The sequence below is a fragment of the Oncorhynchus kisutch genome, linkage group LG13 (assembly GCF_002021735.2).
Source record: "Oncorhynchus kisutch isolate 150728-3 linkage group LG13, Okis_V2, whole genome shotgun sequence".
Lineage (NCBI taxonomy): Eukaryota > Metazoa > Chordata > Actinopteri > Salmoniformes > Salmonidae > Oncorhynchus > Oncorhynchus kisutch.
This window is the reverse complement of record NC_034186.2, coordinates 4077276-4090724: the sequence shown is the minus strand read 5'-3', so window position 1 is coordinate 4090724 and position 13449 is coordinate 4077276. Positions and strand designations below refer to the sequence as shown.

The following is a 13449-nucleotide window of genomic DNA, read 5'->3' as shown; positions in this document are numbered from 1 at the left end:
GCTCCTCCTACCAGAACTCTCTGCAACACTCCTCCTGCCAGGTCTCTCTGCAACACTCCTCCTGCCAGGTCTCTCTGCAACACTCCTCCTACCAGGTCTCTCTGCAACACTCCTCCTGCCAGGTCTCTCTGCAACACTCCTCCTGCCAGGTCTCTCTGCAACACTCCTCCTACCAGGTCTCTCTGCAACGCTCCTCCTACCAGAACTCTCTGCAACACTCCTCCTGCCAGGTCTCTCTGCAACACTCCTCCTGCCAGGTCTCTCTGCAACACTCCTCCTGCCAGGTCTCTCTGCAACACTCCTCCTGCCAGGTCTCTCTGCAACACTCCTCCTGCCAGGTCTCTCTGCAACACTCCTCCTGCCAGGTCTCTCTGCAACACTCCTCCTACCAGGTCTCTCTGCAACGCTCCTCCTACCAGAACTCTCTGCAACACTCCTCCTGCCAGGTCTCTCTGCAACACTCCTCCTGCCAGGTCTCTCTGCAACACTCCTCCTGCCAGGTCTCTCTGCAACACTCCTCCTGCCAGGTCTCTCTGCAACACTCCTCCTGCCAGGTCTCTCTGCAACACTCCTCCTACCAGGTCTCTCTGCAACGCTCCTCCTACCAGAACTCTCTGCAACACTCCTCCTGCCAGGTCTCTCTGCAACACTCCTCCTGCCAGGTCTCTCTGCAACACTCCTCCTGCCAGGTCTCTCTGCAACACTCCTCCTGCCAGGTCTCTCTGCAGCACTCCTCCTTCCAGGTCTCTCTGCAACGCTCCTCCTGCCAGGTCTCTCTGCAACACTCCTCCTACCAGGTCTCTCTGCAACACTCCTCCTGCCAGGTCTCTCTGCAACACTCCTCCTGCCAGGTCTCTCTGCAACGCTCCTCCTACCAGGTCTCTCTGCAACACTCCTCCTACCAGGTCTCTCTGCAACACTCCTCCTGCCAGGTCTCTCTGCAACACTCCTCCTGCCAGGTCTCTCTGCAACACTCCTCCTACCAGGTCTCTCTGCAACACTCCTCCTACCAGGTCTCTCTGCAACACTCCTCCTGCCAGGTCTCTCTGCAACACTCCTCCTGCCAGGTCTCTCTGCAACGCTCCTCTTGGACAATTCTACAAATTTCAGCCTTGTATGTGTTGACTGGAGAGTCCAGTGAATCTATCTGCCCTCATGACTCTCTCTCTCTCTCTCTCGCTTTCTCTGTGTGGTTGTGTGGTTGTGTGTGTGTGTGTGTGTGTGTGTGTGTGTGTGTGTGTGTGTGTGTGTGTGTGTGTGTGTGTGTGTGTGTGTGTGTGTGTGTGTGTGTGTGTGTGTGTGTGTGTGTGGTTGTGTGTGTGTGTGTGTGTGTGGTTGTGTGTGTGTGGTTGTGTGTGTAGATGTAGAGGAGTGTTCGTCCTACCCCTGTCAGAACGGAGGTACCTGCTCAGACCAGGTTAACGGGTTCACCTGCCAGTGTCCCCCTGGGTTTACAGGGACTATCTGCCAAACAGGTACAGTACCCACTCTACCTTCACCCACTCTAACCACCATCTAACCACCTCTAGCCATCTAACCACCTCTAACCACCTCTAATGACCTCTAACCATCTAACCACCTCTAACCAACAAACCACCTCTAACCATCTAACCACCATCTAACCACCTCTAACCATCTAACCACCTCTAACCACAATCTAACCACCTCTAACCATCTAACCACCTCTAACGACCTCTAAGCATCTAACCACCTCTAACCACCTCTAACCATCTAACAACCTCTAACCACCTCTAACCATCTAACCACCTCTAACCACCTCTAACGACCTCTAACCATCTAACCACCTCTAACCATCTAATAACCTCTAACCACCTCTAACGACCTCTAACCATCTAACCATCTCTAACAACCTATCCACATCTAACCACCTCTTTTCTGAACTCTCTACAACTCTCTTGATTTTTACGCAATACAACACCATCTATCCCAATACAACACCATCTATCCCAATACAACACCATCTATCCCATACTCCTGTTCTGCATCACATACTTTCTTGGTGAATTATATGTTAATCTGATAATGCACAAACCAAAATGATTTACTTGATCTATTCAATTACTTTGAGCCTGAATTTCAGCTCCTTTACAGCTGTGTCCAACTCCTCTTTCCTCTCTGTCCACTGTCCCCCTCCCCTCCCCTTCCTCTCTGCTGTCTCCCTGTCCCCCTCCCCTCCCCCTCTCCTTTCTTCTCCCCTCTCGCCCCAGCTCTCCCTCTCTTCTCCCCTCTCCCCCCAGTTCTCCCTCTCTTCTTCCCTCTCCCTGTCCCACCTCCCCTCCCTCTCTGCTGTCTCCCTGTCCCCCCTCCCCTCCCTCTCTGCTGTCTCCCTGTCCCCCCTCCCCTCCCTCTCTGCTGTCTCCCTGTCCCCCCTCCCCTCCCTCTCTGCTGTCTCCCTGTCCCCCCTCCCCTCCCTCTCTGCTCCTCCCTGTCCCCCCTCCCCTCCCTCTCTGCTGTCTCCCTGCCCCCCCTCCCTCTCTCTGCTCCTCCTTGACCCCCTCCCCTCCCTCTCTGCTCCTCCCTGACCCCCCCTCCCCTCCCTCTCTGCTGTCTCCCTGCCCCCCTCCCTCTCTGCTGCTCCTCCTTGACCCCCCTCCCCTCCCGCTCTCTGCTCCTCCCTGACCCCCTCCCTCTCTCTGCTCCTCCCTGACCCCCCTCCCCTCCCTCTCTCTGCTCTTCCCTGACCCCCTCCCTCTCTCTGCTTCTCCCTGTTCCCCCTCCCTCCCTCTCTCTGCTCCTCCCTGACCCCCTCCCTCTCTCTGCTGTCTCCCTGTCCCCCCTCCCCTCCCTCTCTCTGCCCCGCCCTGACCCCCCTCTCCTCCCTCTTTCTGCTCCTCCCTGACCCCCCTCCTCTCTCTCTGCTCCTCCCTGACCCCCCTCTCCTCCCTCTTTCTGCTCCTCCCTGACCCCCCTCCTCTCTCTCTGCTCCTCCCTGACCCCCCTCCCCTCCCTCTCTCTGCTCCTCCCTGACCCCCCTCCCCTCCCTGCCTGCTGACTTGCTGCCTCTCCTCATTCCTGTGGAGACATATCTTCTCTAATAACTTTCACAGCCAGCAGCACATATTTTCAGGGTGAGGGGAGAGGCGTGGCGGATATATTAATCAGCTGAGTAAATATCCTGTGTGTGTGTGTGTGTTTCTGTGTGTGTGTGTGTGTGTGTGTGTGTGTGTGTGTGTGTGTGTGTGTGTGTGTGTGTGTGTGTGTGTGTGTGTGTGTGATTCTGCCTGCAGACATTGACAAGTGTAAAGGCAGACCCTGCCTCAACGGAGCGCTGTGTGTGCCAGGTGTCGACAGCTTCACCTGTGTGTGTGAGAGTGGCTACTCTGGGACTCTGTGTGAGACAGGTGAGTTCACAGGGGTCCTGGGAGGGGGGGGTCATGTGTAGGGGATGGTGAGTTCACAGGGGTCCAGGGAGGGGGGGGGTCATGTGTAGGGGATGGTGAGTCAACAGGGGTCCTGGGAGGGGGGGTCATGTTTAGGGGATGGTGAGTTAACAGGGGTCCTGAGAGGGGGGGGGGGGGGGGTCATGTGTAGGGGATGGTGAGTCAACAGGGGTCCTGGGAGGGGGGGTCATGTGTAGGGGATGGTGAGTCAACAGGGGTCCTGGGAGGGGGGGGGCGGTCATGTGTAGGGGATGGTGAGTCAACAGAGGTCCTGAGAGGGGGGGGGGGGGGTCATGTGTAGGGGATGGGGAGTCAACAGGGGTCCTGAGAGGGGGGGGTCATGTGTAGGGGATGGTGAGTCAACAGAGGTCCTGAGGGGGGGGGGGGGTCATGTGTAGGGGATGGTGAGTCAGCAGAGGTCCTGAGAGGGGGGGGGGGGGTCATGTGTAGGGGATGGTGAGTCAACAGGGGTCCTGAGAGGGGGGGGGGGTCAGGTGTAGGGGATGGTGAGTTAACAGGGGTCCTGAGAGGGGGGGGGGGGGTCAGGTGTAGGGGATGGTGAGTCAACAGAGGTCCTGGGAGGGGGGGGTCAGGTGTAGGGGATGGTGAGTCAACAGAGGTCCTGGGAGGGGGGGGGTCATGTGTAGGGGATGGTGAGTCAACAGGGGTCCTGAGAGGGGGGGGGTCATGTGTAGGGGATGGTGAGTCAACAGGGGTCCTGAGAGGGGGGGGGTCATGTTTAGGGGATGGTGAGTCAACAGGGGTCCTGAGAGGGGGGGGGGGGTCAGGTGTAGGGGATGGTGAGTCAACAGGGGTCCTGGGAGGGGGGGTCAGGTTTAGGGGATGGTGAGTCAACAGGGGTCCTGAGAGGGGGGGGGGTCAGGTTTAGGGGATGGTGAGTCAAACAGGGGTCCTGGGAGGGGGGGGGGGGGTCAGGTGTAGGGGATGGTGAGTCAACAGAGGTCCTGGGAGGGGGGGGGGGTCATGTGTAGGGGATGGTGAGTCAACAGGGGTCCTGGGGGGGGGGGGGGTCAGGTTTAGGGGATGGTGAGTCAACAGAGGTCCTGGGAGGGGGGGGGGGGTCAGGTTTAGGGGATGGTGAGTCAACAGGGGTCCTGAGAGGGGGGGGGGGGGTCAGGTGTAGGGGATGGTGAGTTAACAGGGGTCTTGAGAGGGGGGGGGGGGGTCAGGTGTAGGGGATGGTGAGTCAACAGGGGTCCTGAGAGGGGGGGGGGTCATGTTTAGGGGATGGTGAGTCAACAGGGGTCCTGAGAGGGGGGGGGGGGGTCAGGTGTAGGGGATGGTGAGTCAACAGGGGTCCTGAGAGGGGGGGGGGGGTCAGGTTTAGGGGATGGTGAGTCAACAGGGGTCCTGGGAGGGGGGGGGGGGGGTCAGGTGTAGGGGATGGTGAGTCAACAGGGGTCCTGGGAGGGGGGGGGGGGGTCAGGTGTAGGGGATGGTGAGTTCACAGGGGTCCTGGGAGGGGGGGGGGTCATGTGTAGAGGATGGTGAGTCAACAGGGGTCCTGGGAGGGGGGGGGGTCATGTGTAGGGGATGGTGAGTCAACAGGGGTCCTGGGAGGGGGGGGGGGGGTCATGTGTAGGGGATGGTGAGTCAACAGGGGTCCTGGGAGGGGGGGGGGGTCAGGTGTAGGGGATGGTGAGTCAACAGGGGTCCTGGGAGGGGGGGGTCAGGTTTAGGGGATGGTGAGTCAACAGGGGTCCTGAGGGGGGGGGGGGGGGGGTCATGTGTAGGGGATGGTGAGTCAACAGGGGTCCTGAGAGGGGGGGGGGGGGTAATGTGTAGGGGATGGTGAGTCAACAGGGGTCCTGAGAGGGGGGGGTCAGTTTTAGGGGATGGTGAGTCAACAGAGGTCCTGAGAGGGGGTCATGTGTAGGGGATGGTGAGTCAACAGGGGTCCTGGGAGGGGGGGGTCAGGTGTAGGGGATGGTGAGTCAACAGGGGTCCTGAGAGGGGGGGGGGGTCAGGTGTAGGGGATGGTGAGTTAACAGGGGTCCTGAGAGGGGGGGGGGTCATGTGTAGGGGATGGTGAGTCAACAGAGGTCCTGGGAGGGGGGGGGGGGTCAGGTGTAGGGGATGGTGAGTCAACACAGGTCCTGAGAGGGGGTCAGGTGTAGGGGATGGTGAGTCAACAGGGTCCTGGGAGGGGGGGGGGTCAGGTGTAGGGGATGGTGAGTCAACAGGGGTCCTGGGAGGGGGGGGGGTCAGGTGTAGGGGATGGTGACTCAACAGGGGTCCTGAGAGGGGGTCAGGTGTAGGGGATGGTGACTCAACAGGGGTCCTGAGAGGGGGTCAGGTGTAGGGGATGGTGACTCAACAGGGGTCCTGAGAGGGGGTCAGGTGTAGGGGATGGTGAGTCAACAGGGGTCCTGGGAGGGGAGGGGTCAGGTGTAGGGGATGGTGAGTTAACAGGGGTCCTGGGAGGGGGGGGGGCAGGTTTAGGGGATGGTGAGTCAACAGGGGTCCTGGGTGGGGAGTCAGGTGTAGGGGATGGTGACTCAACAGGGGTCCTGAGAGGGGGTCAGGTGTAGGGGATGGTGAGTCGACAGGGGTCCTGAGAGGGGGTCAGGTTTAGGGGATGGTGACTCAACAGGGGTCCTGAGAGGGGGTCAGGTTTAGGGGATGGTGAGTCAACAGGGGTCCTGGGAGGGGGGGTCAGGTGTAGGGGATGGTGACTCAACAGGGGTCCTGAGAGGGGGTCAGGTGTAGGGGATGGTGAGTCAACAGGGGTCCTGGGAGGGGGGGTCAGGTGTAGGGGATGGTGACTCAACAGAGGTCCTGAGAGGGGGTCAGGTGTAGGGGATGGTGAGTCAACAGGGGTCCTGGGAGGGGGTCAGGTTTAGGGGATGGTGAGTCAAAAGGGCTCCTGGGAGGGGGTCAGGTTTAGGGGATGGTGACTCAACAGGGGTCCTGGGAGGGGGTCAGGTTTAGGGGATGGTGTGTCAACAGGGGTCCTGGGAGGGGGGGGGGGGGGGGGCAGGTTTAGGGGATGGTGACTCAACAGGGGTCCTGGGAGGGGGGGCAGGTTTAAGGGATGGTGACTCAACAGGGGTCCTGGGAGGGGGTCAGGTTTAGGGGATAGGCATCTCTCTCCCCAGAGGAAACGCTCTCTACATTACATCTCATCAGTCTGGCAGATGTTACTTCATCCAGGGAGAATTTCCATGAAGCCAACCTGTGTGGTCTGATAGATATCTTCTAGCGAGGAGACTGTTCAGCTGCAAACACATTGGATTTATATCTGGTCGTTCTCTCTGGGGGTCACAGAGTGTATGGACCTACAGAAGTTTACTGAACTCAGAGCTGTCTTCAAATGTCAAACTTTTTTTCCCCTCTCTGTCCTTCACTGTCCCCCTCCCCTCCCTCTCTGCTGTCTCCCTGTCCCCCCTCCCCTCCCTCTCTGCTGTCTCCCTGACCCCCCTCCCTCTCTGCTGTCTCCCTGTCCCCCTCCCCTCCCTCTCTGCTGTCTCCCTGTCCCCCCTCCCCTCCCTCTCTGCTGTCTCCCTGACCCCCCTCCTTCTCTGCTGTCTCCCTGTCCCCATCCCCTCCCTCTCTGCTGTCTCCCTGTCCCCCCTCCCCTCCATCCCTGCTGTCTCCCTGTCCCCCTCCCCTCCCTCTCTGCTGTCTCCCTGACCCCCCTCCCTCTCTGCTGTCTCCCTGTCCCCCTCCCCTCCCTCTCTGCTGTCTCCCTGTCCCCCCTCCCCTCCCTCTCTGCTGTCTCCCTGTCCCCCCTCCCCTCCCTCTCTGCTGTCTCCCTGTCCCCCATCCCCTCCCTCTCTGCTGTCTCCATGTCCCCCCCCCTCCCTCTCTGCTGTCTCCCTGACCCCTTCCCCTCCTTCTCTGCTGTCTCCCTGACCCCCCTCCCTCTCTGCTGTCTCCCTGTCCCCCCTCCCCTCCCCTCTCTGCTCCTCCCTGTCCCCCTCCCCTCCCTCTCTGCTGTCTCCCTGACCCCCTCCCCTCCCTCTCTGCTGTCTCCCTGTCCCCCCCTCCCCTCCCTCTCTGCTCCTCCCTGTCCCCCTCCCCTCCCTCTCTGCTGTCTTCCTGTCCCCCCTCCCCTCCCTCTCTGCTGTCTCCCTGTCCCCCCTCCCCTCCCTCTCTGCTGTCTCCCTGTCCCCCCTCCCCTCCCTCTCTGCTGTCTCCCTGTCCCCCCCCCCTCCCTCTCTGCTGTTTCCCTGCCCCCCCCTCTCTGCTGTCTCCCTGTCCCCCTCCCCTCCCTCTCTGCTGTCTCCCTGTCCCCCTCCCCTCCCTCTCTGCTGTCTCCCTGTCCCCCTCCCCTCCTCTCTGCTGTCTCCCTGTCCCCCTCCCCTCCCTCTCTGCTGTCTCCCTGTCCCCCTCCCCTCCCCTCTCTGCTGTCCCCCTCCCCTCCCTCTCTGCTGTCTCCCTGTCCCCCTCCCTCTCTGCTGTCTCCCCGTCCCCCTCCCTCTCTGCTGTCTCCCTGTCCCCCTCCCTCTCTGCTGTCTCCCTGTCCCCCTCCCTCTCTGCTGTCTCCCTGTCCCCCTCCCTCTCTGCTGTCTCCCTGTCCCCCTCCCTCTCTGCTGTCTCCCTGACCCCCTCCCCTCCCTCTCTGCTGTCTCCCTGTCCCCCCTCCCCTCCCTCTCTGCTGTCTCCCTGTCCCCCCTCCCCTCCCTCTCTGCTGTCTCCCTGTCCCCCCTCCCCTCCCTCTCTGCTGGCTCCCTGTCCCCCCTCCCTCTCTGCTGTCTCCCTGTCCCCCCCCTCCCTCTCTGCTGTTTCCCTGCCCCCCCCCTCTCTGCTGTCTCCCTGTCCCCCTCCCCTCCCTCTCTGCTGTCTCCCTGTCCCCCTCCCCTCCCTCTCTGCTGTCTCCCTGTCCCCCTCCCCTCCCTCTCTGCTGTCTCCCTGTCCCCCTCCCCTCCCTCTCTGCTGTCCCCCCTCCCCTCCCTCTCTGCTGTCTCCCTGTCCCCCTCCCTCTCTGCTGTCTCCCCGTCCCCCTCCCTCTCTGCTGTCTCCCTGTCCCCCTCCCTCTCTGCTGTCTCCCTGTCCCCCTCCCTCTCTGCTGTCTCCCTGTCCCCCTCCCTCTCTGCTGTCTCCCTGTCCCCCTCCCTCTCTGCTGTCTCCCTGTCCCCCTCCCCTCCATCCCTGCTGCTCGTCCCTGGTTCTGGTCTTTCACTAAATTATGGGTTATTGATGAAACAAGAACTGTTGTCCTGTACATATTAGATCCTGTATTAGATCCTGTACATATTAGATCCTGTATTAGATCCTGTACATATTAGATCCTGTATTAGATCCTGTACATATTAGATCCTGTATTAGATCCTGTATTAGATCCTGTATTAGATCTGTACATATTAGATCCTGTATTAGATCCTGTACATATTAGATCCTGTATTAGATCCTGTACATATTAGATCCTGTATTAGATCCTGTACATATTAGATCCTGTATTAGATCCTGTATTAGATCCTGTACATATTAGATCCTGTATTAGATCCTGTACATATTAGATCCTGTATTAGATCCTGTACATATTAGATCCTGTATTAGATCCTGTATTAGATCCTGTACATATTAGATCCTGTATTAGATCCTGTATTAGATCCTGTACATATTAGATCCTGTATTAGATCCTGTACATATTAGAACCTGTATTAGATCATGTACATATTAGATCCTGTATTAGATCCTGTACATATTAGATCCTGTACATATTAGATCCTGTATTAGATCCTGTACATATTAGATCCTGTATTAGATCCTGTACATATTAGATCCTGTATTAGATCCTGTCCTGTACATATTAGATCCTGTATTAGATCCTGTATTAGATCCTGTACATATTAGATCCTGTACATATTAGATCCTGTATTAGATCCTGTATTAGATCCTGTATTAGATCCTGTATTAGATCCTGTACATATTAGATCCTGTATTAGATCCTGTATTAGATCCTGTACATATTAGATCCTGTATAAGATCCTGTACATATTAGATCCTGTATTAGATCCTGTACATATTAGATCCTGTATTAGATCCTGTACATATTAGATCCTGTATTAGATCCTGTACATATTAGAACCTGTATTAGATCATGTACATATTAGATCCTGTATTAGATCCTGTACATATTAGATCCTGTACATATTAGATCCTGTATTAGATCCTGTACATATTAGATCCTGTATTAGATCCTGTACATATTAGATCCTGTATTAGATCCTGTACATATTAGATCCTGTATTAGATCCTGTACATATTAGATCCTGTATTAGATCCTGTATTAGATCCTGTACATATTAGATCCTGTATTAGATCCTGTACATATTAGATCCTGTATTAGATCCTGTATTAGATCCTGTACATATTAGATCCTGTATTAGATCCTGTATTAGATCCTGTACATATTAGATCCTGTTTTAGATCCTGTACATATTAGATCCTGTATCAGATCCTGTACATATTAGATCCTGTATTAGATCCTGTACATATTAGATCCTGTATTAGATCCTGTACATATTAGATCCTGTATTAGATCCTGTATTCGATCCTGTACATATTATATCCTGTATTAGATCCTGTACATATTAGATCCTGTATTAGATCATGTACATATTAGATCCTGTATTAGATCCTGTACATATTAGATCCTGTATTAGATCATGTACATATTAGATCCTGTATTAGATCCTGTATTAGATCCTGTACATATTAGATCCTGTATTAGATCATGTACATATTAGATCCTGTATTAGATCCTGTACATATTAGAACCTGTATTAGATCATGTACATATTATAATCTACATGTTATACTGTACAGTACTGTATAATACTATGTAATACTATTATATCCTGCTGTACATTTAATGAACTATTGTTTCTACATGGGAGCAGATTGCACCTTAATACCAGACAGCTGGTAAGTAAAAGAATTTCCCTAATCCAGCTCTGTGTTTTAGGAGATCAACACACAGACAACAAAGCACTATGCCGTTACTCTGAACAAAGATGGTGGTTCCTTTGACGGGATATTAATTACTAGCTAGAAAATGTGTCTATTCCACATCCCATTTAGAGTATATCAACTTCCACCTTCAATAGTTTCTGAATTGCCCTCTTGACTCCCTTTTGACCTCCTCTTGACTCCCTCTTGACCTCCTCTTGACCCCCTCTTGACCTCCTCTTGACTCCCTCTTGACTCCCTCTTGACTCCCTCTTGACTCCCTCTTGACGACCTCTTGACCTCCTCTTGACTCCCTCTTTGATCTCCTCTTGACTTCCTCTTGACCTCCTCTTGACCTCCTCTTGACTCCCTCTTGACTCCCTCTTGACTTCCTCTTGACCCCCTCTTGACTTCCTCTTGACCTCCTCATGACTCCCTCTTGACTCCCTCTTGACTCCCTCTTGACCTCCTCTTGACTTCTTCTCTTCCTCTTGACTCCCTCTTGACTCCCTCTTGACTCCCTCTTGACTCCCTATTGACCTCCTCTTGACTTCTTCTCTTCCTCTTGACTCCCTCTTGACTCCCTCTTGACCTCCTCTTGACTTCCTCTTTTCCTCTTGACTCCCTCTTTACCTCCTCTTGACCTCCTCTTTTCCTCTTGACTCCCTCTTGACTCCCTCTTGACCTCCTCTTGACTCCCTCTTGACCTCCTCGACTTCTTCTCTTCCTCTTGACTCCCTCTTGACTCCCTCTTGACCTCCTCTTGACCTCCTCTTGACTTCCTCTTTTCCTCTTGACTTCCTCTTGACTCCCTCTTGACTCCCTCTTGACCTCCTCTTGACTCCCTCTTGACCTCCTCTTAACTTCCTCTTTCCCTCTTGACTCCCTCTTGACTCTCTCTTGACCCCCTCTTGACTTCCTCTTGACTCCCTCTTGACTCCCTCTTGACTTCCTCTTGACCTCCTCTTGACACCCCCCTTGACCTCCTCTTGACTCCCTCTTGACCCCCTCTTGACTTCCTCTTGACCTCCTCATGACTCCCTCTTGACCTCCTCTTGACTGCCTCTTGACCTCCTCTTGACTCCCTCTTGACCTCCTCTTGACTTCCTCTTGACTCCCTCTTGACTCCCTCTTGACTCCCTCTTGACTTCAGTTTTCTCTTCAATTCGTGCACCTTGGAGCTAGTGTCATTGTTCCCTTCCCTAATCCATTTCAAATCAAATCAAATTGTATTGGTCACATACACATGGTTAGCAGATGTTAATGTGAGTGTAGCGAAATGCTTGTGCTTCTAGTTCCGACAACGCCGTAATAACCAACGAGTAATCTAACCTAACAATTCCAAAACTACTACCTTATACACACAAGTGTAAAGGGATAAAGAATATGTACATAAAGATATATGAATGAGTGATGGTACAGAACGACATAGGCAAGATGCAGTAGATGGTATAGAGTACAGTATATACATATGAGATGAGTAATGTAGGGTATGTAAACATTATATAAAGTGGCTGAGTGATACATTGATTACATCCATAATTTCCATTATTAAAGTGGCTAGATCCCCCCCCCCCCCACATTGATGAATTGGGCTTGATGTTCCTGTTGTGTTTGTATGGTTACATTCCAGACATGGATGAGTGTGTTTCCCAGCCCTGCCTGAATGGAGGACAGTGTAAAGACCAGGTGAATAGTTACAACTGCACCTGTCCTGTTGCCTTCACCGGGACACACTGTGAAACAGGTGAGGCTACTGATCCATCTCTCCTTCTTTCAACAGGAAGTACTATTCAACTGACTTCCCAAATGCCTCTATATTCCTTACATAATAATGCACTCCTGATGAATTTGTATCTGGCCCCCCAAAAAGGTTTGAGAACCCCTGGTATAGAGAATAGGGTCGCATTTGGGATGCATCATGACTAATCCTGCCAGTTAGCACCAGCTAGACAGTGTCTCTTCCTCTCTCTCTCTCTCTCTCTCTCTCTCTCTCTCTCTCTCTCTCCTCTCTCTCTCTCTCTGTTTACCTCTCTCTCTCTCTCTCTCTCTCTCTCTCAATTTCCCCTCATGTTAAGAACAACGATTTGTGATAGAAAATGTTACCATTGGCGGCCGGCAAGTTCTACTTCCTGCTCTCTGTTTGGCTTCCTGTAATAGATTTTAAAAAATTTTTCCTTCAACTGAGAGGGCAAGGCAAGGAACAAAACCTGACGAACCCTCACTCCGGGAGGATGAGATGGGTGAGGCTCTGTCACAAAATGGCAACCTATTCCTTTTATAGGTCACTACATATTACTACTAACGCACTAGAAAGGAAATGAGGGTGCCATTTGGGAGCACCATGAGCGTGGCTAGGAGCTCTGTGTCAGAGTGACCCGATGGTTTTGTTTTAAAAGTTTTTTTTACAGGCGTCGCCTGTTTTCACAGCCTCGGCAACTGTGTGGTTAGCTAATGGCTGAGAGAGGAGACCTGGGCTCTAGGCTTCTCCACTAAAGAGCAACAACAACACAAAACAGAAAGATCTCCCTTTGTGTAATATTGATGTGGTGTAGTAGTAGTATGTGAGGCCTTTTCTCCTTGCCTGAATAATTATTAGACTCAACATTTTCCGCTAGAAAGCCCTGAAGCCTTCTGAAATTTTCTTTCATAGAGTTGGTGGTGGTCCAGGTGAATTCATCATCGGCTCCTCAAACCGACAATCAAACAGGTAAAAGCTGTTATAATAAGAACTATGTATTTCTCAAATGAGAGGGAATCTTTTCTTATTCATCTTTTTTTATTATTATTGAAAACACTTCTTACAATGTGCGGTACTTGCCTGTTCCCCACCGTCTTGCCCTAGTAGCCCTGGTATACGCATTTAACCCACATCGGCTGTTACAAATCTGTGTCCAGACGCATCCTAAAACGTCCACCTTTGTCCTCTGTCTTGCAGTGTCTTGTAAAGGGGAGGGCTGTGAGAACCGTCCGACCTGTGAATACCTCGGCCCAGGGAACCACAACTGTACCTGCATCCAGGGTTTCTATGGTGACAACTGTGAAGGTCGATACCGAAGCCAAAAGCCTCAGCTACAGATGTTGGATCTTAATTTGACCAGTATTGTCACAGCAAAAATAAACGTTTAGT

The 13449-nt window shown here is 53.7% G+C and overlaps 1 protein-coding gene across 1 annotated transcript in view; it reads left to right on the top strand.

The window, feature by feature from the left end:
* The window catches only part of sned1 (sushi, nidogen and EGF-like domains 1), a 149389-nt gene that overhangs the window by 60360 nt on the left and 75580 nt on the right, over window positions 1–13449 (top strand). The window contains exons 6-10 of the mRNA XM_031838183.1: window positions 1362–1475; window positions 3249–3362; window positions 11953–12066; window positions 12973–13029; window positions 13258–13365. Coding sequence (XP_031694043.1) covers window positions 1362–1475; window positions 3249–3362; window positions 11953–12066; window positions 12973–13029; window positions 13258–13365 — 507 coding nt within the window. The remainder of the gene's footprint in view (window positions 1–1361; window positions 1476–3248; window positions 3363–11952; window positions 12067–12972; window positions 13030–13257; window positions 13366–13449) is intronic.